This window comes from Puma concolor, chromosome E4, assembly GCF_028749965.1.
Source record: "Puma concolor isolate L17-30 chromosome E4, mPumCon1.1.hap2, whole genome shotgun sequence".
Classification (NCBI taxonomy): Eukaryota; Metazoa; Chordata; class Mammalia; order Carnivora; family Felidae; genus Puma; species Puma concolor.
The window spans coordinates 438,584-463,921 of NC_141683.1; the positions used below are offsets into that span (position 1 = coordinate 438,584).

The 25,338-nt window shown below is 59.9% G+C and overlaps 4 protein-coding genes across 6 annotated transcripts; 1 reads left to right on the forward strand and 3 right to left on the reverse strand.

The window, feature by feature from the left end:
• Positions 1-775: 775 nt before the first annotated feature.
• Positions 776-9,770, reverse strand: CRTC2 (CREB regulated transcription coactivator 2). The gene is made up of 14 exons (XM_086693185.1): positions 9,579-9,770; positions 6,802-6,903; positions 6,597-6,713; positions 6,016-6,077; positions 5,374-5,442; positions 5,115-5,218; positions 4,983-5,012; positions 4,778-4,842; positions 4,646-4,695; positions 4,277-4,527; positions 3,542-3,972; positions 2,182-2,436; positions 1,549-1,735; positions 776-1,421 (listed from the first exon to the last, which is right to left on the reverse strand). Exons 1-14 carry the CDS (start codon positions 9,729-9,731, stop codon positions 1,201-1,203), a joined length of 2,097 nt encoding a protein of 698 aa, XP_086549311.1. The 5' UTR covers positions 9,732-9,770; the 3' UTR covers positions 776-1,200.
• Positions 9,771-10,319: 549 nt separating this feature from the next.
• SLC39A1 (solute carrier family 39 member 1) lies at positions 10,320-14,238 on the reverse strand. 2 transcript variants are annotated; one of them, XM_086693245.1, is made up of 4 exons: positions 14,080-14,238; positions 13,316-13,534; positions 13,019-13,149; positions 10,320-11,930 (listed from the first exon to the last, which is right to left on the reverse strand). In XM_086693245.1, the coding sequence occupies exons 2-4, from the start codon at positions 13,500-13,502 to the stop codon at positions 11,277-11,279; spliced, it is 972 nt and encodes a 323-aa protein (XP_086549371.1). In that variant the 5' UTR covers positions 13,503-13,534; positions 14,080-14,238; the 3' UTR covers positions 10,320-11,276. The 2 variants fall into 2 exon arrangements, with proteins under 2 accessions (XP_086549371.1, XP_086549372.1); XM_086693246.1 differs by lacking the exon at positions 14,080-14,238 and adding an exon at positions 13,774-14,073.
• Positions 14,239-17,707: 3,469 nt separating this feature from the next.
• Positions 17,708-22,309, forward strand: CREB3L4 (cAMP responsive element binding protein 3 like 4). Of its 2 annotated transcripts, none has more exons than XM_086693232.1 (10): positions 17,708-18,248; positions 18,336-18,510; positions 18,741-18,990; positions 19,147-19,265; positions 20,595-20,771; positions 20,902-21,008; positions 21,128-21,196; positions 21,379-21,463; positions 21,639-21,735; positions 21,859-22,309. In XM_086693232.1, the coding sequence occupies exons 2-10, from the start codon at positions 18,337-18,339 to the stop codon at positions 22,050-22,052; spliced, it is 1,272 nt and encodes a 423-aa protein (XP_086549358.1). In that variant the 5' UTR covers positions 17,708-18,248; position 18,336; the 3' UTR covers positions 22,053-22,309. The 2 variants fall into 2 exon arrangements, with proteins under 2 accessions (XP_086549358.1, XP_025771032.1); XM_025915247.2 differs by having other exon boundaries at positions 20,679-20,771.
• Positions 22,215-24,641, reverse strand: JTB (jumping translocation breakpoint). The gene is made up of 5 exons (XM_025915209.2): positions 24,225-24,641; positions 24,014-24,051; positions 23,735-23,817; positions 23,120-23,199; positions 22,215-22,737 (listed from the first exon to the last, which is right to left on the reverse strand). Exons 1-5 carry the CDS (start codon positions 24,305-24,307, stop codon positions 22,581-22,583), a joined length of 441 nt encoding a protein of 146 aa, XP_025770994.1. The 5' UTR covers positions 24,308-24,641; the 3' UTR covers positions 22,215-22,580.
• Between the last annotated feature and the right edge of the window lie 697 nt (positions 24,642-25,338).

Consider the following 25,338-nt stretch of genomic DNA (forward strand, 5'->3'; position numbering starts at 1 on the left):
GGGAGGGCCCCCTGCACGTAGGCCGCCGGGCCTGGTCACATGTGGCCCAGGAGGCCCCGGCTGGCTGCGCCGACCCTGTGACACCCCTACTTCCAGGTTTAGGGGACACTGCATTCCCTGTTGGCTTCGGCCATAAGCTCTCAGTTCCCTTTTCTGAAAAAGACAAGGGCTTTGGAAAGAGGAAGAGGAGAGGCCGGCATCGTGGGGTGTAGGGAAAGCAGGGGGGCAGGGGAGCCGAAGGGGACACCACTCCCTTGACTGGTGAGTGCGGAAGAGCATGGAGGGCAGAGGGCAGTCGGAAAGGGGAAGCCTCTCCAGGCGAGAGGGGAGAGACCCGGGAGCATCCCACCGAGGCTGCCCAGGTACGACTGTCTCCTAGGCTCTCCCGGGACCCAGCCTGAGTCCTGTCTGGCATCCACAATTGGTGTGAAAGCCTTCTGGCAGCCAGCTGCCGCTGGGTAAACTTCGGACTGCCATCTCAGCCATCGGCCACCTCCTCACCCGGAACTCACTGCCAGGCCTCAGCACTGCGCCTGGCCAGCCAGGGCCCCCTGTCCCCACGCTCAGCCTAGCCTGGGCAGGTGGGGTGGGAGGGCACGGGAGGGGCACGTGTGCTGCCCTGGGAGTCCTCATCCAGCCTGGACGCCCAAGTTCAACGCTGGGTACAGATTCTGAGGCTGAGGCCCCTCCACAAACCACAACAGCGCTGAGAAGAGGGCCCCAGGACCCTCTAAACCCCCAGATACATATCCAACAATAGAAACCACGCCAAAGCTTGATATGATTTTTTTATTAACATATAATATATTTAATAAAAAATAATATCCACTCTGGCTCTCTCCTGCATTGCAAGGGGAAGAGTGGGGAGGGGCTGGCACCGCCCACCCCCCAGGCACAGGGCAAGCCCCGCCTCCGGGGCTCCCCTCCATCCCTGCCTTCCAACAGGCTCTGACCTCCAGACAGAGGATTCAAAGTTACAAGTGCTTTAGGCCCTCCCTCCAGCTCCCCCAGGCCCGCCCCTTGTGCAGAGTTCAGGGGCCACCTGGACAAGACCCCTTGCTTTTTTCTCATTCTTGGGATCCCTCGTTCATGGTAGAAAGAGGATCTAGGGGGCAGAGTGGAGTCTCTACTGGCCAGGGGGAAGGAAGGAAAGGACCAGTGACAGGGCAGGGCCAAGAAGACGGACGCTGATGAGGCCCCTCACTGCAGCCGGTCACTGCGGAAAGAGTCCTCCACGGCAGGATCGGGCAGCAGGGCACAGGGGTCGCTCAGCATGTGGAGCCCTTCCAGGCCCAGGGGCTCCATGCGCAGCTCCTCCTCCAGCCCCAGCCCCAGCCCCAGCCCGGCCGCCGCCACCTCGAAGCCAGGCACTCCGGCCAGGGCTGCGGCAATCTCCTTAGAGAAGCCAGGGGAGGAGTCTCCTATGTGGGCAGAAGAGAAGGGTGAGAGCCGGGCCTGGAAAACTCTCCTGAGACTCCTCAGTCTCGTGACGCACCGGCAAACGTGTCCTCTCCTCCTTTGCTGCCCGTCACCACCCACACCGCTCACCTGGAAGAATGATGTTGGGCCCTGAGCCATGGCGGGAACAGTGGGTCAAGTTCTGGTGGTTGAGGGTATGGGGGTCCTGGAGGCCACTCACTGGCCCCTCGCCCCCTAAAAATCCAGGCCCTTCAGAAAAGCCAGGGGGGTCCAGCGCCAGGCTGGCCGATGGGCTCTCCATGCTGAACTGCTCTGGCTATGGACACACAGACAGACCCTGAGGAAGCGGGCTTCGGACCAGCGTGTCCCTTCTGCCCCCCTCTGCCCAGAAAAGCACCCACCCCACACCCCCATCCCGAGGAATGAGAGGAGAGGGTGAAGACAGCAAGCAGAGCAGCAGAAGCGAGCACGGGGCCCGGAGCAGGTGTGGGTGCCACACCTGCCGGGACAGAGCGCGTGCATGCCGGGAAGAGAGCCAGTCAGGGCAGCAGCCGGCAGAGGGCACGCTGTGCAGGGACAGCTGAGGGCCAGGGGCAGGAGCAGGGGTCAAACGCAGGAGGACAGAAGCCTCAGACTGGCAGTGCTGGTACCTGGAGGGGGTGATCCCCCACCCCCACCCCAACCAGCCCTCCCAGTTCAGAGCGCACCGGCCCACCCACATGGGCCCTCCCCTGCTGCTAAGCCGGAGACCTGGGCACTCACGTTCCCCAGGCTGAAGTCACTCATCAGCCGGTGGTGAGACTGCTGCCCGTGCCCCCCGGAGCTGGGCGGGTACAGTAGCCCACAGTGCGGTGGCCTGCCTGAGGGCTGCATCGGGCAGGCCTGAGAGGATGGCCCTGGCTGCGGCAGAGGCTTTGGGGTGGGCGGCTGGGCGGGCAGAACCAGACTCGGGGGGCTGTACGGGTATGGAGGCAGCCGCTGGTCAGTGGGCAGTCTGCTGGTATCCAGGGGGACACCCTGAAGGCAAGGAGAGAGGGAGAAGCTTAGCCCTCAGTGCGCCCCCAAGAGGAACTCTTGGGGTTCCCCACCCTGTTAGGCTGCAACCATCCTCAACACAAAGCTGACGGTGCCACGGGGCGACCCCGGGGTTGGGTGCAGATTCCCAACGTGCGTATCGGCCCGGAAGGGAGGGAATGAGTCTGAGCCCAACTTGCTCGGGATTCGCTGCAGAAGTAAGCGGTTCCTAAGCACCGTGGGCAAGCAAGTACTTGCAACCCATCCCACAGGCCAGCACCGGCGGCAGGGGGGCGGGGAGAGGGGCGTGGGTCTCGCTCCAGGCTCTGAGGGAGCAGAGCCCTTGCTGGCCTGGCCTTAGTCTTTCCTCCACAAAAGGGGACCTGCGTCAAGATGGAACACACAACACGCATTCCAGGGAAGGGGGTGGAGGAGGAGGGGCAAAAGAAAAGAAGAGCGGGCATTTCAGCATCGAGGAAGGAGCCCTCAGCTAGGTGCCCGGTCTGGTCCCAACTCCTCCTAACTTGCAGAGTAAGCTTGGACGGTACTTTCCCTCGGGCCAACGTCCTCCTCTTGAAAACAAAGAACGGAGCCGAGGCCGTGTGATCTGAGAGCCTCTGCCTCTGGGAAGTGGGTGCGAAACAGCCACGGGAGAGGTGGATGAGACAGGATGGCGACACGAGAGCAGACAGACAGACAGACAGCACGGGAAGAAGGGAGGGAGGGAGGCAAGGCCAGGACCAAGCTGGCATGTCTGGAGCGTGCGCCTGAGCCGGCCTGGCCTAAGCACGTCCCGCCAACCGTTCCCGTGACCCTTACGAAAGCATCCTCGTTCTACAGGTGAGCACGCGAGGCCCACAGACCACGGCAGACCTCCTGACCACCCGTCCAGGGAGGCGGCTGCTAGCAAGACGTGGGGCCAGGATGTGACCCCGGGGCCTGCACTCTTCAGGAGGGGGGAGGCGAGAGGGGCAGAGGAATGGAGGGGAGGGCGGACACGGGAGCTCAGAAGTGAGGACAGACATCTGGAAAGCTGAAGGTGGGAGGGAGAGCACTCAGCAGGAAGAGAAGGGCAAGGGAGACACAGAGGGAAGGGAGCCACGCATACCTGAGTGATGGAGGACAAGGTGGGTGACACTGTTGGCGAAAACTGTTTGGGCAGCTGCGGTTGGGACCTCCTGGCGTCAGCTGGGCCCGCGGGCAAACTCAGGGGGCTGAGGGGCACACGGCGATGGCGGGGGGAGGTCCCGGGGGTAGAAGCTGGGTAAGGGGGGGCACCCAGGGCAGGAGGCGAGGCAGAGGAGGAGGATGCGGAGGAGAGGGCCGGGGCGCTGAGTGAGGGGTGGCCCAAGGAGGCGGTGGGCAGTGTGTGTCGGGCCAGGGAAGAGGCAGGCAGTGAGGGGTGGCTGTGGGAGCCCTGGAGCTGGGGCTGGGGACTGCTCAGGGAGGCCTGCAGGTTGGGATTGCTCAGGGAGGCCTGCAGGTTGGGATTGCTCAGGGAGGCCTGCAAGGGTGGGTGGCTGAGAGGGGAAGGAAGTCCTGCACAGACAAAAACCAGAGATGCCAACGTTACTGATGGGAGCTGGGCCCCCTTCTGCCCAGAACAGGTAGCAGTGACCAGACTATGGAAGCGGCAAGGCGATGTCCTCCCTGCTCTGTCCCTGACAGTGAGGCCAGCACGGCCCGCCTGAAGGCTGCCCTCATCACCTTTCTAGAAAAAGCCACATCTGCCGTGAGGGAATCCTGGGGTGGACTGGTGTGTGCAGTCACGGGAGGGTCCCAGGTGCTCAAGCCCCCCACCCCTTCGCCCCTCCAGCCAGGCAGCACTCCAGGGAACACTCACCTGGCGCATCATAGCCCGAGCCCGGGCCCAGGCCCAGGCCCCCGCTGATGCCCAGGTGGGTCATCGTGTGGGTCAAATTGGAAGTGCTGCTTCCCCCGCTCAGGTGGGGGTAGGCGGTCTCCTCAGGGTCCAGGGGGGTAGGGAGTGGTGGGGGGAAGTGCAGGTTGGTGAGGTCCGGCAGGGAGCCTCCCGTGTTCATGGCGGGCGGGAGGACAGGCACGCTGGCAGGCTGGTCAGGAGACGGAAAGATGCTGTGGGGGGGAAAGGACAGAGAGGGGGACGTGGGGGCCGCGGTCGGGGGGCAGGGGGCTGGACGCCAGCCTCCCACGTCTCCCCCAGCCCCTCCGCCGGCCTCCCGGAGGTGCCTACTTAATTCCAGGGACTTCGCAGGACCGAGGCCGGGAGGAGGAGGAGGCCAGCTGAGGAGAGAAGGAAGAACACTTAGCAAGGGCCAAGGAGGACCTGGCCCGTGGAAAGAAGAGGGACGTGGGCCACACCGACCTTCTTCGCGTCCCAGGGCTTCAGCAAGTGCTTGTCGTCCAGCAAGTTCTCCTCGGCACCATGGACTTGAAAGGGAAAGACTGGCCGTGAGAGTGGCCGACGGAGCTGGGGACGCGGGAGTCCTGCACCCGGCCCTGTTCGAAGCCCCGACTCTGGCCCAGAAACCCCCTGCCATCAGTATCCGCACACGGCAAGGGACACGTACCTTTGGAATCCACCTCACCATCCAGAAAACCTGCAAAGGATGCGGAAGAGTTGGCTCCGGGACGCACTTCCCCGCCCGCCGGCTTGAGCCGTGGAAACTACTCCTGCCCTGCCCGAGGCCTGGGCCGCTCACCTCCGCGGCGACCGGGCAGGATGCTGGGAGGGGCAGGACCCGGATAAGTGTCCTGAGGGCTTGGGTTCATCACGCTGGTGTGAAGGGCAGAGTCAGAACTTGTCCTGTGGGGTGGGGGGAGGCTGAGATGAGCGGGCTTCCCGGCCCCGGGCCCTGCTCCACAGGGGAAAGAAAGTGCTCGCTGGGACAGCGTGGAGCGAGGGAGCAGGGCCCAGAAACTGCGGTACGAGACGCGACCCGAGAAGGCCAGGGCCGTCACCTGTTCAGAGCAGATGGTAGTCGAAACAGCTGCCCCTTCTCTGCAGGGAAATTGCCCCAGGGCATCGTCCTGGGGTGGAAACACAGGGTCACCAGGAGGAAGGCTAGCGATGGACAGGAAAGCAGGCACGGGGCTGGAGACAGCTGTGCAGCCCAGGCGGAGACAGACGGGGCTGGGCACCCAGGGCCGCGCCTGTTTTCCGGTTCTTCTGCTACCTGTGACCCGTGACCCCTCTCCCTCGATCAAGCTAAGGGATCTGGAAAGTGTGAACTTCTCTCTACCGGGACAAGTGGAACGGGCATCGTGGAGGCGGGACTGTGCGGTGTAGGCACCGAGTGGGACGTGAGCGGGGAGGTCCAGACGCCTGAGGGCCAGGACTCCGCCTCGGGCACCCACTCCGCCTCCTCCCGACACACACCCCGGCCGGCCACGGTCCCCATTGGTCCCGCGCTGGCTGGGCCGGGAGGCTCGGCCGCCCGTGTCAACATGGCCGAGACCGGACTCTGACCCACCTACTCCGCCCGCCCCCACCCTCCCAGCCCTGCATCAGGAAGACGCGCCGCTGAAAGCCTAGCCCCGACCCAAGCTCCCTCCAGAGACACGTCAGAGTGGACAGGAGATCCGTCTGCCCTAGACACTGACCTCCGCCAGCCGGACTCCGGGGGAGGAGACAAGTAGGCAGGACTATAGGGAGAGCTGTCGACGTGAGCAGCGCCAGTTAAGGAGAAGGGAGGAAGGGGCAGTGGGGACAGAGACCAGGTGAGAGAGTAGCGGGGGCAGCACAGGAGGCCGGTTCCAGAAACAAGCACCCCCTCCTCTTCTGCAAGGGGCAACAGCAGGGCCAAAGAAAGGAAGAGAGAAAGGAACCAGGCCCGGAAGAGTTGGAAAAATGAAGGAGAACAAGCAGACAGGGCGTGGGAAACGGGTCTACAAAAGCCTCTAAGACCGAAAGCCAGAGACAGAAAGGCGAGGAAAAAAAAGTGCAGAGGGACCCAAACCCCCCTTCCGGCAGGAGACACGTGTCCTGCCTCTGGCGGCAAAGAGCAAGCCGAAGACTGCGCCGGCCAGAGACTGAGGCACGGCCCGGTGGGGGGGGGGGGGGGGAGCCAGCGCCGACGCGTGGGCCAGGGGGCGGCCTTTCTGGGAGGCCCGGAGAGGACCCCAGTCCCTTCCCACCACGAGTTCTCCGGGAACCCCGCCCCACCGCCCTCCGGGAAGGATATGTGGCGGGGGTGGCGGCGGAGCGGGGACACCATCCTTCGGGGGTCTCGCTGCACCCGCTCCACCAGCCCGTGGTGCCGAGTGCTCCGAGACGAATCCAGAGGCGAGTGGAGGGGGCTCTGCCAAAAGACACAGATAAGTCAAAGGGGCAGCTGCCCGGGCACCCGTGCCCTCCCCCCCCAGCCCCCAGGGCTGGCGCCCACTCACCTGGAACTCGGCCAGGCCGCAGCCTATCTGGTTAACGTTGGGCAGAGACCCGCCGTAATGGGAGCTCCTCGTGTACGCCAGTCGCAATTTTTGGGCCTGTAACTGAGACACGGAGGACAGATGGCAATGTCAGGGAGGACCCTGACTGCCGTCCCTGTGGGCCACCCTTGCCACCTGTGTGCCACCACCGCCAGCGCACCCCGGAGGGCCACCCGAAGAAAAGGCCGTGCTGGGGGACAGGTCGGCTGAGACCTGGTGCAGAAACTGCCCTGGCTCTTCGGCAGGCCACTCCCGTCACCACCACCGACGGCGGGCATCCCCCTGCCAGGCGGGGCCTGCCATTCTGCTTGTGGCCCGTCCCAGCTGGTAGCGGTCTAAACAGAGTCCCTGAGGGGTTGCCAGGAGCCCCCAGGCTAGTCACGTGGATTGACTCCGGGGAAGGGTGCCTATGAGGCACCTCCACTTTCCCCTCCAGATGCGTCTAGGACTAATTGGCACGTGAGGGGCAGGCCACGGTGGATGCCACGGAGCCATTATCGCCGGCCTGTCCCCATCCCACTCCGGAGGGCACAGGCTTCTAGGCTCAGGAAAGCCACACAGACAGCCTGCACCACCAGAACTAGAATATCCAGGAAATGATGGCTCTCCGAGCTGGAAAAACAGTGCCAAAACCAAGAAGCCATCCTCTGTTTAAGTTCTCCCCCCACCCCAAGATTTTAAAGTAATCTCTACACCCAATGCGGGGGCTCAGACTCACAACCCTGAAATCAAGAGTCGCACGCTCCACAGCTGAGCCAGCCAGGTGCCCCCTTCTAACTAGTTCTAAAGGCTCTGGATTGCCAGGGGAACCTTGAGAATGGGGGTGAGGAATGCCCCAGTTCAGCCTGGGCCAGAGCCGTCTCCCTGACCTGACCCCCACCCTGCGGAGACGCACCTGGAGGTACAACCCTCGGGCTGGCGTGGTGTTTGCCTGTCTACATGTCTCAAGCCCGTCTGAGAGAGGTGAGCGTCGACTTCTGAGACTCAGACGCTGCTGCTAACCAAAACCCAGGCCCAGGGCGACTGCTGAGCTTCCGGGGGTCATGTACTGTTGTGCACAGGCCAACGTCAAAAGTGACTTTCTGTTCCAAGAGGTCGGCCCACTGAGCTTAGCGGACACGATGTGAACGTTTGGGCCACTCAAATTGCTATTATTGTGTGTGACAACCCAGCCTCTCAGTAGCATAGGCCCCTGTAGCTGTGTCTGCCTCTGAGGAGCCCTCTCTGCTGGCCAGATAACCAGCTAAGCCCCAGATGTCTTATCTTTGGCTTTAGGTTCTTGGGTCCCCAAGCCCTGGCCTTGTAGGCCCACTAGACATGTATGCGCAGCCCAGGGGCTGGGTGGGTGGAGGCGGCGTTCTGATGAACCAAAGCACCACAAAGAAAGAAATCTCAGCTTTGAACTTCTCACGGCCTTTCTGTTTGCACACACAGATGCTCAAGTCCCCCCACACCTGTGCTGGAGTCACAGTCCAGACAGAGGGCAGCATCTCAAGCGGTGCCTCTCACCCACCTTCTTGCCTCCTAAAGGAGAGCAGTCCAAAGTTAGATCAGGAACCTCATGGCACTTGGAGGGGTGTGTGTGCACAGGCACACGCGATTTGCCTCCCCACCTAACTCTCTCTGCTCTGACCCCCCCACAAACTAGAACACACGGTCTCTGGAAACTCAGAGGAAAAAAAACACAAGAAAGACTAACAGTTTAGGGTTGGACACACGCAAGCGTACAACCAGAGTCATGGTCACAGACACGACCACAGTCAGCCCAGCAGAAAGAGCTTTCAAATATGGTATTTATGTTCCACTATGTCCCCTGAGGTTCCTTCCAGCTCCCTGCCACGAGGGATCAGTGCAACACGCTCACCTGCTGTTTGGAGACTAACGTGTCCCTAAACAAGGGCTGCTTCCCAGCTGGGCCAACTCCCACCCTCACTCCCTCTGACATCCAGCCCTCCGGAGCAAGAAGCCAAGGCCAGAGGGGCTTCAAAGGCAACTCGGCCAGGATGCTTTCTTTCTGGAACTACTTAGGAAAGAATATTCCCAAACATAGAAGACCCTGCCAGACACCTCATAACCGACCCATTAAGCAGTCATCTTCCTAGAAAGCTCAGCAAACCTGACCTATAGCCAACTGGTTACCCGCTCTGGAGCCTCAAAGTCTCCACCTCCCCTCCACGCGGCCAGAGCAAAACATCAAGCACAGTCTGTGCGCAATGGTCCTCACCTACATTCACGTCAGGAAACCACAAGAAATATTTGAAAAAGGAAGCAAAGGGAAGGGACGCAGGAGGGGACTTCCTGCCCCACTAGACCCGGCGCTGCGACTCAAACCACTCAAGGGGCCCTTTCCCGGAGGTTCGAAAGTGCCGAGAGCGGCACAACTGGGCAGAGGGAACCGACTGGAGGATATCACCAACTCGGAGGCGCCAGGCTGGGCCCGGCGGACCATGCCCCCGGCCCGGCCCCGCCTCGGGGATGCTGGCAGCAGCGTCCCCGGGGACTCAATCGGGGATGCGCTCTCTGCACGCGGCCCCCGCTCGCTCCCCAACCCCAGGCTCCCGCGAGCCCCGGCCTCCCCCGCAAGCCCGTCTTCCGGCCCCTCGGCCCTCCGCCCGCGCCTCCCGGACGGCGGCGGCCCCGCTCCGCCTCCCTCGCGCTGGCGCCCGCCCCCGCCCCGCCTCCCGGCTCCCCGCTCCGCGGCTGCTCGTTCCGCTCCCGCTGCCCGGGCGGCCCCTCACCCGGGTGGAGCCGATGTCCATCATCACCTCCTCGAAGGCCGCCGTCTCTTCGGCCTGACGCTGCTTCTGCAGCGCGATCTTCTCACTAAACTTGCGCGGATTGGAAGCTGCGGCCGTGGCCGAGCCGGGCCCGTTCGCTCCCGCCGTCGCCATCTTCCCCGCGCGTCCCTCCCCGCCACCCTCCCGGACCAGCCCCGGCCCCGCCGCGGGCCCCGGCCCGCGCCTCCAGCCGCAGCCGCCGCCGCCGCTGCCGCCGCCGCCGCCGCCTCGGCGAGCACCGCGAACCCGGCCCCAGCCTAGCCCGGACCTGCCGCGCGGGGGCCGCCGGGAACTGTAGTTTGTTTACGTGACCCTGGCGCGGCCTCGGGCGAGCGGCGCGGACAGGAAGCGGACCCCATTTCCCAGCAGCCTTGTGGCTCCGGGGCCTGGGAACTTGACTCCTCCTCCCTGGGCTCCTCCCCGCACGGGGCAGGCTGGGAAGAGTAGTTCTAAAGTTGTCCCCAGGCTCCGAACGCGAAGGGGAGCGGGATGCAGGGGAGGAAGGGGAAGGGGAGGAAGGGAAGGGGTGGAGACAGGGCGGGAAGAAGGAAGAGACAAAAGGAGAAAAATTTGGGTCTTCAGGCCCGAATGAGAATCGGGAGAGCAGGGTAATGTCCCTGTAAACATCTGGGACTCAAGCCCTCTCAGACTGGCCACGTGCCCACCCCTTCCCCAAGACAAATGAATCAGATACTGTACAAATATATAGAAACATCTTTTATTTGGGTAACAAGTCCCAAAACAGGTCAGTTAGTAAAATAGATTCTAGAGAATATGGCTCTGTCCACAGCCCTCCCTCCCCAAAAATAACGCTGAGGGTGAGCCTTCCCCTTCCCCCTTGGGCTCCTCTGGTATAGAAAAAAAAAAAAAAAAAAAGAAAGTTTTGGCAGTTCAGTTTTTATCATCTGGGCATGGGGTACCATGTCCGTGTTCAATATTCCTAGGGTGTAGTGGTGGTGGTGGCGGCCGTGGCTCTGGCAACCCTCTCCCAGCCCTAACTCAGCAAACATTTCTGCCCCCAAATAAAGGGCAAGCAGGGCCCCTCCGCTGAAGTGTTAGGCACGGTTCAGTGCCATCACTGTGCTTTTTGAGAAAGAGGGAAGAGATTTATTTGGCACTTTAAAAATAGAGAAGTGAGCAGGACTAGAGAAGCCAGAGAAGGTACCAAAACTGGCAGGAAGAGGCCATTTGGCACCAGTCCCCTGGGAGAAGGGAAGCAGGAGACTAAGAGGAGAGTAGGAGCTAAGAAAAGTAGGGATCCACTCCACCCCCAAGTGACAGAGGGCTGAAATGGGCTAGAACCAGCAGGACAGCCGACCCTGGGCTGTGCCTTCTCTACACCTCTACCCCACAGCAGCTGGGCACCTGCCTCCAGCCTTCCCAGTGTCAGCTTGTCCCTGTATGTAGTGTCTGACCCCAGATTCTAGCATTCAGTGTCTTCCCCAATATGAACGTCCTTCAATCATGTCTTTAGTGACTTAACTATATCTTGTCCCTTAGGGCCAGGCTCTTGTCTACCACATCCCTCTCATGGGTCAGATAGTTCCAAAGACTCCATCCCTATCTCTGAGAACCCCTTGATCCTCAGTACCTCCCTTCCCCACTCCTTATTCTCATACTCTGGGAGAGGAAAGGAAGGTCTAGGGCACCTGGAGCCCCCTAGACTTGGATGAAGAGCAGGCCAGTTAGCAGGGCAAAGCCTGCGAGGAGCAGAATGACCTTGAGGATCCTCTGTTCAGAAGTGGCCAGCTCCTGGGGCAGAATTTCCAGGAAGGTGATATAGAGAAAGGTGCCAGCTGCCATGCCCTCCAGCACAGACTGGGCCAGCTGGTGCAGTGGCCCAGCCGACTCTGCCAGGGCTGCACCCAGCCCAATGCCCAGAGGTGTCATGCATGCAAAGAGGATCCCACAGCCAGCTACCACCTGCGCCCGCAAACGGCTCTGCAGCAGCCGCAGGGACAAGCTCACGGCCAGGACGCCCTTGTGGAGCAGCAGAGCCAGGCACAGCTCCATGGCCCGCGCCCGGTCTCGCTGCAGCCCCACCGCCAGCCCCTCGAACACGGAGTGCAGGGCCAGGGAAAAGACCAGGACACAGGCACGCAGGGCCGAGGGGGCCGCTGGGGCTCCACCCGCTTGTGGGAGCCCTGGCCCGTCGTGCCAGTGCTGCGGCCCACCATTTGTTCCCAGCAGGGCCCTCGTCTCCTCTCGAGGCGGCGGCCCTGACTGCTCCTTGTAAGCCAGTGTGATCTGCTCCATCACCAGGACCAGGAAGAAGCCCATCGCCAGGATGAACTCTTGTAGGGGGAACTGGAGCTGTGGGGAGAGGGTGGCAGGGAGCTCAGGGCACAGGCCGGGATGGGGCAGAGGGTTCACGGTCAGGGTGTAGAGGGGTCCCAGTTACAGACCCAGGGCCCCTCACAGACACATTTACACAAAGATAGTCATTTGGTGACACAGACACAGAGTGATACACAATCACACGGATTATGGCGTCCCTCACAGCACTACGTGTGGCTCAGCTTCAGCACTATTGAAATCTCGGGTTGGATGAACCTTATTTTGGGGGGCTGTCCTGTACCCGAGCCGGTACCCATTAAATGCCAAGAACAAGCACAAAGCCCTCCTTTCCAGAGCTGACAACCCAATGGTAGTGTCTCCAGACACTGCCAAATGTTTCCTGCGGAGGGGGCGCAAAACCACCCCCAACTGAGAGTCATGGATGCGGACGGCCTGGTGACACGGAGGCGCGTGCACGCACACAGGGATCAGGTGTCGCCCACCTCACCGTGTGCTCACACACAGAGCCACACACTATCATGGGGCCATTGAAACTTACACATAGTCACACAGGGCCACACGCCACTCAGTCACAGCAGGTACATCAGTGTTACTTCCTCAGTCCTCAGTTGTAGGAAGAGGAAGAGCCCAGGGGGCCTTCCTGGCACCTCCACACAACTCTTTTTCCTGCGAGACTTCCCTACACCTCGCACTGGACCTTCCTCACGTCCTACTTCTTTGAACTATGGCCTTTCTGGTCGGGAACTCCAGGCCTCCTTCCCTTCCCAGGCCCTCTATCACAGCCTTCAGGAAAGGGGTGTGAGAGTGAGGGTCATTCTTGGAAGGTGGGACCCAGGAACTCACAGAGCAGATCACATGCCTAGTAAGAAGGTTCGTCTCACTGTCAAAGGGTGCAAAACAGTCACACGGGGATGGGGTGGCGTGCACCACAGAAAATTTATGCCCCATAACTGAAAACCTCAGTTCTTATGGCCACGTGCTAAACGCCTTCCACACGGTCGTGGGGCACCCCAGGAAGACAGCCACACAAGCCACCTCTCCTCCAGGTATGTGATTGAACACACCCACACACGAAAGGTCACATGCAGCCACCAAGGGCTCACCGTCACGTGCAGGGCCGCCAGGGCCTCATCTATGGCCGCCAGGTAGTCAGGCAGGAGGTCCAGGAGACAGGTGGCCAGAAAGACGCCTCCTGCGAAGCAGCTTACGAGGCTCAAGGCTTTTTGGCGGGAGGCTGGGCAGGAGTGGAGCACAGACAGGACTGAGCGACGAACCCCCTCAAGCCCCCCTGCCCCAACCCAAGCAATAGTCACTGCCACTTTCCCCCTTTAGGTCACCCTCCTCAGCCCCAGGGCCTTCCCCTACCCTCAGCCTGGGAGGCGGCAGGGAGGCGGCCTCACCTGAGGCTTCGGGGCCAGCCCCCGGACGGCGCAGCACGCAGATGGGCACCAGGCTGCAGAGAAGCGTGAGCACCAGCAGCAACACTAGGGCCCCCATTTTCACCTCCAGCCCCACGGGCCCTGGGGGCTGCGAGGCCACCGCCTCCGGACGCCACACCAGGAGCTCTGGCTCTCCCCAGGGCCCCATGGTGGCTGTGGCTGCTCCAACGACTGTCAGACCTAGGCAGACAGAGCAAAGGGGGCGATGGTCACTTAAAGGGGGGCAAAGGGGAGAGCTGGTCAGCAGAGCGGAGCTCCCTCACCCTGCCACCTTCCGACCTTCCCCACTCAGTGCGACTCATGCGCTCCTGTGGCGGGAACGGTCCTCTTTCCCCGCAGACTTCACCCCTCCAAGTGGCTCGTTCAGGGACCCCGCGAGAGGGAAACTGAGGCGGGAGGGCTTGTGGGCGGCTCATTACCCTTTCACCTGGAGCTCCCAGACAGCCAAGGAGCCTGGGTCCTCTCGGGAAAGGGCAGGATGCGCCCCCTGCAGGAAGGAGTGGCCGGAGCGAAGGGGGTCGGGCTGAGCAGAGGTGTCGCGGGCAGCTCCGTGGGCCACCTGAGCAGGGTGTTTGGGGCCGGGTCACTCCCCGTTCTCGTTCCCCCAGCGCCGCGCCCGAAGCGGGCAGCGGCGGGCAGACGGCCACCGTCGGGGCCCGGGCGTGGAAGGGGTCGCGGCGGGCGCCCAGGCGGCCCAGCCCGCACGGCCCGAGGCGCACACTCACCTCGCCAGGGTCCCCCTCGGCCTCATCGGCCCGGTTCCGCCGCGACCCGGGCCCCGCCCGCCGCGACCCGCCCCCGAGACGCTTCCGGCCAATGAGAGCACTCGGGGGGCGGGGTCCGACCCGGAGTGACGTGCCCCAGCAGCAATCAGAGGCCGGCGGGGGCGGAGCGGGGCGGGGCGGCGAGCGGGCGGGCCCGGGGGCCGCGGGCCTGGGGCGCCCCGGGGCGGTGGGACGGGCCCGGTCGGCCGGAAGCTGGGACGCCCGCGGGCGAGGCTGGAGCCTGGGCCCACCCCCGCGACTCTGAGGTCTTCTTCCTGGTCTCGGGCACAATCTGGGCTGTCCCCTGGGAGGCTCTAAGACCCTTCTGTAGGCCTCGGCGCCCGAGGGAAAACGTTCCCGTCCCTGGACCGACTTCCTTGCTCGACTCCTTTCGTGTGCACCCACGACAAAGGAGAAAGATGAGGCAGAATTGGAAAAGGGAAATAGCAAAGAAAGGACATTTCTTTCTTTTTTTTTTTTCAAGTTTATTTATTTTTGAGCGAGTGTGTGAGCAGGGGAGGAGCAGAGAGGGAGGGAGAGAGAGTGAATCTCAAGCAGGCTCTGTGCTGTCAGTGGAGCCTGATGTGGGGCTCAACGCAGGCTCAAACTCGCCAGCCGTGAGATCTGAGCGGAAACCAAGAGTCGCCAAGAGTCAGACTCCTAACTGACTGAGCCACCCAGGTGCCTCCAAAAGGGGGGCATTTCTTGAAAGGAATCCCTTCTTGACTATCCGTGGCCTGAGCTTTCGTGCAGCCTTCTGGCTGCCCTGTGCAAGTAGAGACCTGGTGGGCCCCAGCTCAGGGATGGGAGGGGGAAAGCTGCTTTCCTGCCTCAAGGCATCTGGTTGGCTTCTTCCTGAACTCACCTTGAACTCCTCCCAGCCCTACTGGCCTCCCTTCTGTTTTCTGTTTCTTGAATGCCCCAGAGTTATTTTCAACTTAGAACCCTCATTGTTTACTTAGCCTGGATCCTCTTGGCCCACAACCCCTGTGCTATCAGAATGCTCTTCTAACCTCATGGGAGGGTAGGACACAAAGTGATGTAGGAAACACACACACACAAATTAAATTCTCTTACTGCCTACAACCCACTGACAAACGACCTTCCTCTAGGAATTCAGCTGCCTCAATGATGACACTTTGCTCAGGGCAAAAGGCAACCTTAGCTTAACATCATCCCCACCCCCAGCACCCCCAGGATCCTGTAAGTCTACTTTAACATATAAAAACTCCTTTGGAAACTTACTTTACCTCTACCCCCCAAGATACCTGTTAACAATCATCCTTTAAGCATATGGCCCACTGATACACACTGAAGGGGCTCCTGACTGGCCAAATGGTAATAAACGACCTTTTCCTAACAACAGCTAGGCTTCAAGGTCCTGGGAACCTTGCTTCCAAAATTCCTGAGACTCACTTTGACCCTAACCCCCTCCCAACCTGAAGGTATATAATCAGTCACAGTCACCCATCACAACCCCAGTGCAGCTCTTTCTGCCCATGGGTCCTGTCTGTGTGCTTTACTAAAACCACTTTTAGGGGCACCTGGGGGGGCTCAGTCAGTTGACTATCTGACTCTTGATCTTGGCTCAGGTCATGATTTCACGGTCCTGAGATGGAGCCCCTCCTTAGGCTCTGTGCTAACAGTGCCAGGGCCTGCTTAGGATTCTCTCTCTCCCTCCCTCTTTCTCTGCCCCTCCCCAACTTGCCCTCTCTCAAAAATAAATCAACTTAAAAAAAAGTTTTTCCTTTTTTTATGTTTATTTATTTATCTTTTTTTTAATGTTTATTTACTCTTGAAGGAGAGAGAGAGAGAGAGAGAGGAGAGAGAACGTGAGTGGGGCAGGGGCAGAGAGAGAGGGAGACACAGAATCCGAAGCAGGCTCCGGGCTCTGAGCTGTCAGCACAGAGCCCGATGCGGGGCTCGAACTCACCATCTGTGAGATCATGACCTGAGTGAAGTTGGTTGCCCAACTGACTGCCACCCAGGCGCCCCAGTGTTTATTTATTTTTGAGAGAGCACGAGAGAGAGAGAGACAGAGAGAGACAGAGCATGAGTGGGGGAGGAGCAGAGGGAGACACAGAATCCAAAGCAGGCTCCAGGCTCTGAGCTGTCAGCACAGAGCCCGACTCAGGGCAGGGCTCAAACTCTCAAACCGGGAGATCATGACCTGAGCCAAGTCCGAGGCTCAACCGACTGAGCCACCCAGGCGCCTCTGTTTTTTCTTTTTAAAGTAAGCCATTACATCCAAAGTGGAGCTTGAACTCACAACTCTGAGGTCAAGAGTCTCAGGCTCCATTGACTGAACCAACCAGGTGCCCCTTTACTTTAATTTGATGTGTGATCTTAAGCAAGTCATTTTTCGTCTCAGGAACACGATAAAGTAGGTGAAAGAGGGAAATTAGACTCGCCGACGATGCCAGAGGTTCTTCCCAGCTCTGACATTAATGAAAGCTGACCATATTTTCCACTTAATCATCTCTCCACATGCAACCTGTAGGAAGCCCTTTGAAACCTTCCTTGCTCTAGGAAAGATCCAGGCAGGGGAAGCTCTGCTCTCCTTAGAGCTCTGCATCAGTCCAGGAAGCCTGCTTTTTCTTCTGACGACTTGAGCAGGATGCAGGAAGATGAGCAGGAAATCTGAGAAAGTGCAAACAAGCGAGTACAAAGAACATGGGTTCAGGCGTCCAAACGTTGGTCCTACTTACAGAGTAACCTCGAGAAAGTAACTTCTCTCTTCCAGCTATGACTTGCTATGAGAATTATGAGTGATATGAAAACGCCTGACCGTCTAATAGGTACTCGATAACTATGGATCCTGCTCCTGTTTTTACCCTCAGCACATTCCAATTTTCACGAGAAATATCAGTTTGAGATCTGGATCCACACCCCAAACTGTCCTGCTTTTCTCAGGGAGCTACCCTTTTTCCGAAGCACTACTGGGGATGCAGGCAGACAAAAATCATAGCTGTAGCTCCATTGCTAAATTTGAAATGAATTCCTCCTGGCCCTTCAGTCACGAGGCCAACAATCCTGAGCTTCGGTATTGCTACGTTGCAATCATGGATCTCTGTCTCTTCGTCGGTGAAGTTAGGGAAAGGTTACCTGCCCTGTCTCCTTCGGGGCTGTTGTGGATTAAATGCGAGAACAGCGTTTATGAAAACATTTTGTAAACTATACGAATGCTGTTGGTAATTATACCCTTCGTTGGCCCACAGTCCAACGAGTATGCGTGTGCAGCCGCTGTTCTTTTTCAGCAGCCCGGCGCGCAGACGGGATTTGCGACACTCTCCGCGCGCTCAGAGCTCCTACTTGGGCCAACAGGTCGTTCCCCGTCGCCCGGCTCGGAACCTGGGCCCGGGAGCCAGGCAGCCGCTCCCGCCGCGGCCCCGGAACCGCCCTGCTTCCCGGCCCCGGCCCCGGCCCCCGGCGCCGGGCTCGCGGCCTCCCTCCCGCCTCCCTCCCGCCTCCGCGGTGCCCCGCCCCCTCGGCAGCCCTCTGGCCACCCGGGGAGCAGCCTGCCTCGAGTCGGCGCTCCCATTGGCTCGATACCCTGCCCTTCAAACCCCTGGCGTCCCATCAGAGTCCAGAGTGGAAAGAGCGCCTCGGAGCGGGGGAGGGGAACCCTTGGAGAGACTCGGGCCGTCGGGTTGCGGCCTTCCCACAGTGTCTTGTCTTCACCCTGCCGGGCTCTCGTCTTACGCAACTCACGGCCGGAGAGCTGGCACTTGGTGTGCTCCGGTCACAGCCATCGCCGTCCTTCCCTGAGGAGCCCGTCCAAACCCTCAGGAAGACTCGCTGTCGCTAGCAGAAACTGAGGCCCGAAGGGCGAGGCTGTCTGTGTCTTGCTCAAGGCCGGTTTGCGGACGCCTAGCCTCCCGGCCCCCAGCTCGAAGACGCGGGCCCGCCGTGGCCCCTGGCCAGGCGCCAGCCACTCTGCAGTGTCCGGGGTCAGGCCGGGGGCGGGGCTTGGCTGGGCTGGTCCAGGATGCGAGATCCTGGAGGAAAGAAGCGCGGTGGTGGCCTTTCGGGCGGCCGGCGGGCTGGGCCTCTGGGAACAGGTAACACTGAGGTGGGCCGTTCATCTGAGCCAGACGTCAGGCCGCCGGAGGCGAGATCCCCGGGGGCAGGTGAGGCAGGGAGAGGGTGGAAGGAGGAGCGGGGAACCCAGGAGCTGGGGGGAGGGCGCCCTCACCCTGGTCCCGCTCTCTCTGCAGAATGGACTTCCGAACCCCCGACCTGCTGGATGCGTGGCTGGAGTCCCCAGAAGATGTTTTCTCAACAGGGACCTTCCCGGAGCCGGGACTGCACGGCCCACCTCCGGAGGCCCCGGGGACGAAGCTCCAAGAACAGGGGCTGCGAGGCTGGGAGCCCAGTGGGGGCCGTGGCTGTGTGAGTGGGAGAGATGCCGGTGGGGTGGGCGGAGGCGCAGCTGTGATGAGGGGCCCATCAGGCTTCAGCCTCCACTTGGAGACGTCTGAAGGCCAAGCCCCTAAAGGGCATGTGATCTGTAACCATCCCCGTGTCCAAGGACACAAGGGACTGAAGAGGCCAGATGCAGGTTTGACGTCCCATAGCACTCTGCAATTCTCTGTACACATAGACTCCCTCTGGTACTGCAGGGCCTTCGAGACAGTGAGCCTGAAGACTTCCTGAAACTTTTCATTGACCCCAATGAAGTGTACTGCTCAGGAGCCTCTGCTAGCAGCGACAGTGGCCATCCATCTGAGGACCCTGGCCGTCCAGACAGGCCTCCCGCCCCTCAAGCACCCAGTCCCCCTGCTCTCTATGAGGTGGTCTATGAGGCAGGGGCCCTGGAGAGGACGCAGGGGGAAGCTGGGCCAGCTGTAGGGTTCATCTCTCTCCAGCCAGGTCAGTGTTCCTGGTGGAAAGGGGACAGTGGCCTTTCAGGCCCAGCCCTAGTCCTGGGGCGAGGGGTTTTCCCAGCCTGTGCCTCCAGCCAGGCCCTGCTGCCATGGGGGTGTGCCCTTCGTCTCCTTTACTCCTAGCCACCTGTGTCTCCCTCAGGTCAGCGGAGCCCACAACTGACGGTGCCTGATGTCTGCGTGGTCTGTGAGCTGCCCTGTGATGCTCACGACACCCTGCCCGGAGCAGGCACTGTAAACCCAGTGCCTCCTGCGACCCTGGTGAGTTTGGCCAGCCAGATCCAGTACTCCTGGATACAAAGACAGGCACCCACACAGATGGGGAAGGAGGCTGCGGGAGGGGGAAACTGATGCTAATCTCTTTGTCCCAGTTTTTGTGGCACTGGGCCTGAAGACCAGGGAGGCATGGGTGATTCTAAGTGCAGAAAAGGGCAAGGAAGACAGAAGCCCTTGGGGGTAAGGTGGCGATGACTCAGTTAAGGAGAAAGTGGGGTGAGGGAGACTGGAGACAGGGTCCGGGAGAAAGGCCAGAACTTATGTGCACTTTGCTCAGCATGGCCATTGTTTCAGCCTTGGGTCTGCACATGGAGGGGGCAGGCTGCCTGGGATCCCAGCTGGTGACTGGCACAGGGTGTGGGGCAGCAAGTGACCTGTTCCCACTGGAAGCACCATGCGGCCACACCCACAGCCCAGTGGGCAACACTCAGCTGCCTCCCTCAGGCTGGCTAGACTGGTTCCTGCAGTGGGGGGCGAGGAAGGGGTCTTGCTCAGTCACTGTCTGACGACAGAGCTGCTTGTGTGCAAAACGTGGGCAAAGGGTTCTGGCCTCCCTGCAAGCCTGGACAAAGCTGGCACCAGAATCCACACCAAACATCTCCGAATCGGGCTGAGGGACCTTAGGAAGTCCGATGCTTCTAAGCTTGCATTCGCATCAAAACACTGGGGAGTTTGTGGCTTCAGGGGAGCAGGAAGGGACAATCAGGAAAAGGCAGAAAGACAAAAAATGGTTTGGCTAAAAGCCAAAGATCATCAGGAGTCAAAAGCAAAATCAAATTCCTCTTAAGTCAAAGTGAAGCATAAATCTTTCAAGGAGTACCAGAACTGCGGGTTACTCTGTCGGCAGGCTCAGGCTAACCAGATGCCCCCTACCTCCCCACAGACCGTGTTAGGAGAAGTTGTTCAGTCTGGTGGCCCTTGGGGAGTTCTTTGACAGGGGACAGAGCTTCCATCTAGAAAGTGGGGCTCAGACCCTGGGGGAAAATGGGCCACTGCCCCAGGGAGCTCCCGGTGGTTGACCCTGACTGGACATCGCACTCTGCCGGATGGAAGTTAACGGCAAAAGCGAACCATTCTAAGCAAACCTTACCTTAGTGAGTTGCTGCCTGCCTTCTTCAGATATCCTGAAGGTTTGGGGACCAGAACCGGCCCTCCCTAGCTTGCTCAGAGTCCTGAAGTCCTAAGCCTGGGGGCAAAGGACATATCACAACCCCTCTTCTCTCCCTTCTCAGCCCCAGGAGGCCCCAGACGGAGCCCGTCTGAATTAAGGCCCCTTCGCCCCTCCTCACTTCACGGTTACGTATTCCTCTCCAGAAGGCACGCAGGGAGCAGCCTTGTGTGATGGGAAAGACAGGACCCTCCCCCACTGTCCTCTCACCCTCTCCTGTTCTCCACCAGCTGCCCTGTCAGACCTTGTTCCTGACAGAAGAGGAGAAGCGTCTGCTGGGGCAGGAAGGGGTTTCCCTGCCCGCACACCTGCCCCTCACCAAGGTAACATGCTTCCCCAAAGGGTATCCCAACACAGCAGCCCCATCCTGGCCTCTGAAGAGCCAGGACCACAGAGGCTAGTGGGGCGCTGAGGGAGGTTAAGGGCCCAGGACTGACACCCCCGGGCCCCCAGGCAGAGGAGAGGGTCCTCAAGAAGGTCAGGAGGAAGATCCGGAACAAGCAGTCAGCTCAGGACAGTCGGCAGCGGAAGAAAGAGTACATCGATGGGCTAGAGAGCAGGTATGTCTGGATGTCGGTGTCCAGCTCTCCGTGGGCCCTGTGTGGGCCTCCTTACCAGGGCAGGCAGGCCAGGGCCCACAGGATTGCAGAGCTTTGTCCCACCTGTCCACACACCCTAGGGCCGCTGCCTGCTCTGCACAGAACCAGGAACTGCAGAAAAAAGTCCAGGAGCTGGAGAGGTGCAACGTGTAAGTGCATACATAACCTGCTCCTCTGGGGAGGGCGGGCCCAGGTAGGGGTTGGGGGGAGCTCCCCCGGGGGGGGGGGGGGCCCAGGTAGGCAAGAGGGGGTTGGCGTTAGGGCTACCATTCTTGTGCCCTGACTTCCGGTGCTGGTGCCGGAGCCCTGACTCTCCACTCTGCCTCCCCAGCTCCCTGGTAGCTCAGCTCCGCCAACTGCAGCTGCTGGCTGCCCGGACCTCCGACAAAGCTGCCCAGACCAGCACTTGTGTCGTGGTCAGTCTGCTGCCCGACCCCCTGACGTCCACCATCTTTTGCCTCCATCCCGACACCCCCGGCCCTGACCACACCCGCCTTCCCATCCCTGATGACTCCAACCGCTCTCTATTCATTCTGCCCTTGGCTCCCTGCCTTTGTCCCCACAGCCCAAAGGACCTTTTGTTTTCTCCAGATCCTTCTTTTTTCCCTGGCTCTAATCATCCTGCCCAGTGTCAGCCCCTTTCAGGGTCTCCGGGAAGCTGGGCCTGAGGATTACCAGCCTCATGGAGGTGAGGCAAGGGCAGGGGGGAGCTGTTTTTCAGGGTAGTCAAGATGGGGGAGGGAAGTCCTGCCCTCTAGGATCCCCCACCGAAGGGAACACTCTATTACTGCCCTTCTTCCTCCACCCACAGTGGTTTCCAGAAATATCCTAAGTCACAAGGACATGACAGAAGGTTTGGAGACCACAGTAGTAGAGTCCAGACCGGGGGGGCCACTTAAGACCAAGGGTGAAAATGGCTCAACAAGGACACTGCTTGAGAAGATGGGAGGGAAGACAGGCTCCAATGGGCACGCAGGAGCTGTGCTGCATGCAGAAGAGATGTGAACCCACCTGCTTCCCGGCCACAAGAGGGAATCCAGGATCCCTTGTGGCTCTTGTTCCCCCTGGGTTTCCCATTCAGAATTCTTTGGCTTCAGGGGTCTGAATCATTTCTGGACGTCCTAAATGTCTGTACCCTGAGGCACAGGCTACATGACGCATTTCAAATACTTTATACATCTGCAACTTTATTTCTTCTTTGGGGTTAGGGTTGAGGGGAAACAGGTTTTGGCTGAGAAATAAACTTTTTTGCTGAAATTGTATCCTGAAAGTTTTAAATAAGTAGCAGGAGAAGAAGATAGGTAGTCGGTAACCTGGGGCGTAAAGTTGCCACCGTTTCCACGCCTGCTGCCATGACTTCCGGTCCCAAACCAAATTACAATAGGGAAGGGAACCATTCTACTTACTTTGCTGGTTAATGATCTAGACAGGAAACGCAGAAAGGGGCGCCACCACCAGTCTCCCAGAATAAGGGGCACAAGTCTCTGTCTGAGGCAGGGTCCCTAAAGACCCCTGTCAAAGGGCAGAAGGTCACTATATGGACTCGATTTGCTTCCGGACCTTTTCCAGAGCTTTTCTGTCCAGCTGTCGCTGACGAACGATGACAAGGCAAGCGAAGACCAAGGCCACACCCACGACAGCCCCTTCAAATTTCCAGAATAAGTGCTGCTCCATCAGAGCTGAGCGGCAGCTAAGGGCAGGAAGAAACAGTTATTCCCAGGGAACGCTGGACAACCTCTCCCTCTCATCGCCCTTCTACTGAAGCCCCACCAAGACACATCTGGCGGGAAAAGAGAGAGCTACTGGAAGCCTTCTAACGTGTTCACCGCACACAAATCCCACTCAAATATATCATCCGGCTTCTTTCTGGTGTGGTCATGAACAGAGCTAGCATTAACCAGCACAATAGGACCAGTGATCCAGAAACAGAACTGGGACTTGGGTTCACATACTTTGCCCCCCTTCCAATATGCCAGGCTACCTCCAGAGGGACAGAAAGACCTGGGTGAACTACCTAAAATCACAGGAACAAAGGAGCTGACCTAGGTTTCAAGAAGAGAAACGGTACTTGCCTTTTCAACTCATTTCTCTTGGATGAACTGCATGTGATTTTCTCCACGTACCCTGTGGAACCACACTCAGGAGTGGTCTTCTGTCAGGAGAAAAGAACCAAAGAACAGGTCACGAAAGGGCAGCAGCAAAAGCATGAGGAGTGTCACTCAGAAGGGGCAGGTGCCCAACAGGTACGGCTCCAAGCTGGTGGTCAACAGAGAACCAACAAGGGTTCTGATGGGGATGCTGGATGTGCCGGAGGCATGAGAAATGCATTAAAAAGAACACCTCAGGGGCAGGTTCCAGAGCCTGCTGGATTAAAAATGATCATGACTGGGGCACCCGGCTGGCTCAGTGGGTGGACCCTGCGATTCGTGATCTCAGGGTTGTGAGTTCCAGCCCCAAGTTGGGCATCGAGATTTCTTCCTTTTCTTTTCTTTCTTTCTTTTTTATGAACAGGACTATTAGGTGAACGTTGCCATTGACTTAGAAAGGAAAGGGCACATTTTAAGGGGGGAAACAAGTTCCAATGTGGACATACACTGAAACTGCAAGAACACAAAGACGACGCAAAGTCACATTTCCTAAAACCGAGAGGGACTAGATATGACAAAAACGGGACAACAGATACTCACAGCCTGGAAATTAGAGCACGGAGCACATTCTTCTGCCACCACAAACTCTTCCACCAGCCAGCACGGCAAATTTGAGGTGCTCACTAAAAGGGGAGAGAAATGCCAGCCCCAGCCCCAGAAGGTATTTCCCCCAAAGGTTCCGCCCATCCGACTTCCCAGCACAGCTAACAGCCTTCATTTCGCTTGGCGCCACCCCTTCCCACCTGTGCTCCCGGTAAGGGGAGGACGTCAAAAGAAAACAGAACTATGGGGGTGTCGGGTTACCACACCAGCACCCACCTGACAGCTTCTCCGCCCGCACCGGAGCCTCGGCTTGGCTGCAGCGACAGGGAGGGAGGAAGGGTGGGGGTGGGGAGGCAAGAGTCAGAAGCCGGCAAACAGGGAACTCCCGACCTCCGCGGAGCCTGCTCCCGGACTCCGTCCCCCCCAGGGGCGTGGACGAGGCGATCCTCCCGCCCCCTCCACTTCCCAGCCCTCAGCCTCTCCTTACCAGAGCTTCAAGGTGAAAGCGCAGAGCAACCAGCACAGGTGGCTGCCCTGGGGGAGGCTACGCCTCCCTGCGCCTGTAGGCATGGGGTGCTCGGGGTCGCGCCTTTGGGGACGGAGGGACTGGCCTCGCGCCCCGTCGGAGCGCTGACACTGCAGCCCTCGGGAGGTTCCAGATCAGGGCTGAGAGGTGCTGGAATTGCCTGTCAGGGCAAAGGCTTTATTGGGACGTCCCCATGGCCACGGCAAGAAAAGCCGACACGCATTTGCGGGGCTGGGCCGTGAGCTCACTTCTTCGGACCCCCTCGGCCCTCGGGAGAGGCCGAGGGACGTACGGCCTAGCACCCCGTCACCTCCGGGGCCGTCCCTGCCGCGGCCATCTTGCCCCGCGGAGGATACCGGGACCGCGGGGGATGCCGGGACCGCGGAGGGTTCCAGCGGCTCTTCCGGTCGGCGCAGGCGCGCGGGTTGTGGCCGCCGGGACTCGTCGTCTGGGCAGGTGGCCCTCAGTCTCCGCTCCGTGCGACTCGGGCTGCCGGCGTCGAGCTCGGCGCGCCGCGGCCTGACGGTCCTGCTGGCGAGGCTCGTCTGGCTTCTCGGTTCGTGGCTCCCGGGCTGTCGCCTGGTGGCCCCTTCTGGGCTGGGGAGCAGCGCCACGGGAGGAACAACGCGTCGTCCCAGGACTTTGCCGCCTCGGAAAAGCCTGGGATTCACCATCTAGCTACCGCTTGACACCCGTCCTGCCCCGGTGGCCCCGGGAGGGAGGCGACACTGCACTTTCTCCTCCCGAGACCCACGGTGCACCGATCAATTATGTCGCCTTCGCGCGTGTTAATTACTTTTTAAGTTGTTTTTAATAATCTCTGCGCCCGACGTGCGGCCTCAGTTTACAGCCCCATCGCGTGTTAATTTACAACAACCCCGCCCCGCGTTGGTGCTTTGAACGAGCTCCGCGGGTCCTAGCTCGCCCGGCTGCCGCCTGTTGGGATCGTCATTCGTGCGGGGAGGACATTGTAAGTCGCAGAGAGGAGTTGGGACTTTAGGACCCTCTCGGCATTCTCTGTAGAACAGAAATGCTAATGTGCGTTTTCTAGGGTTTTTTGTCGAGATACGAATGA

Excerpts from the sequence above, each read along its gene's own strand:
- JTB (XM_025915209.2), bottom strand. The coding sequence starts at position 24,307 with ATGCCTACAGGCGCAGGGAGGCGTAGCCTCCCCCAGGGCAGCCACCTG. Across the intron at positions 23,818-24,013 it reads GCGGGCGGAGAAGCTGTCAG|TGAGCACCTCAAATTTGCCG; the intron begins GTGGGTGCTGGT and ends CTCCCCTTTTAG. Across the intron at positions 23,200-23,734 it reads CGTGCTCTAATTTCCAGGCT|AAGACCACTCCTGAGTGTGG; the intron begins GTGAGTATCTGT and ends TTCTCCTGACAG.
- CRTC2 (XM_086693185.1), bottom strand. The coding sequence starts at position 9,731 with ATGGCGACGGCGGGAGCGAACGGGCCCGGCTCGGCCACGGCCGCAGCT. Across the intron at positions 6,904-9,578 it reads TGGACATCGGCTCCACCCGG|TTACAGGCCCAAAAATTGCG; the intron begins GTGAGGGGCCGC and ends TCCGTGTCTCAG. Across the intron at positions 1,422-1,548 it reads GCCCAACATCATTCTTCCAG|GAGACTCCTCCCCTGGCTTC; the intron begins GTGAGCGGTGTG and ends CTGCCCACATAG.
- CREB3L4 (XM_086693232.1), top strand. The coding sequence starts at position 18,337 with ATGGACTTCCGAACCCCCGACCTGCTGGATGCGTGGCTGGAGTCCCCA. Across the intron at positions 20,772-20,901 it reads CACACCTGCCCCTCACCAAG|GCAGAGGAGAGGGTCCTCAA; the intron begins GTAACATGCTTC and ends CCGGGCCCCCAG. Across the intron at positions 21,197-21,378 it reads GAGCTGGAGAGGTGCAACGT|CTCCCTGGTAGCTCAGCTCC; the intron begins GTAAGTGCATAC and ends CTGCCTCCCCAG.
- SLC39A1 (XM_086693245.1), bottom strand. The coding sequence starts at position 13,502 with ATGGGGCCCTGGGGAGAGCCAGAGCTCCTGGTGTGGCGTCCGGAGGCG. Across the intron at positions 13,150-13,315 it reads GGCTGGCCCCGAAGCCTCAG|CCTCCCGCCAAAAAGCCTTG; the intron begins GTGAGGCCGCCT and ends ACTCCTGCCCAG. Across the intron at positions 11,931-13,018 it reads TGGCGGCCCTGCACGTGACG|CTCCAGTTCCCCCTACAAGA; the intron begins GTGAGCCCTTGG and ends CTCTCCCCACAG.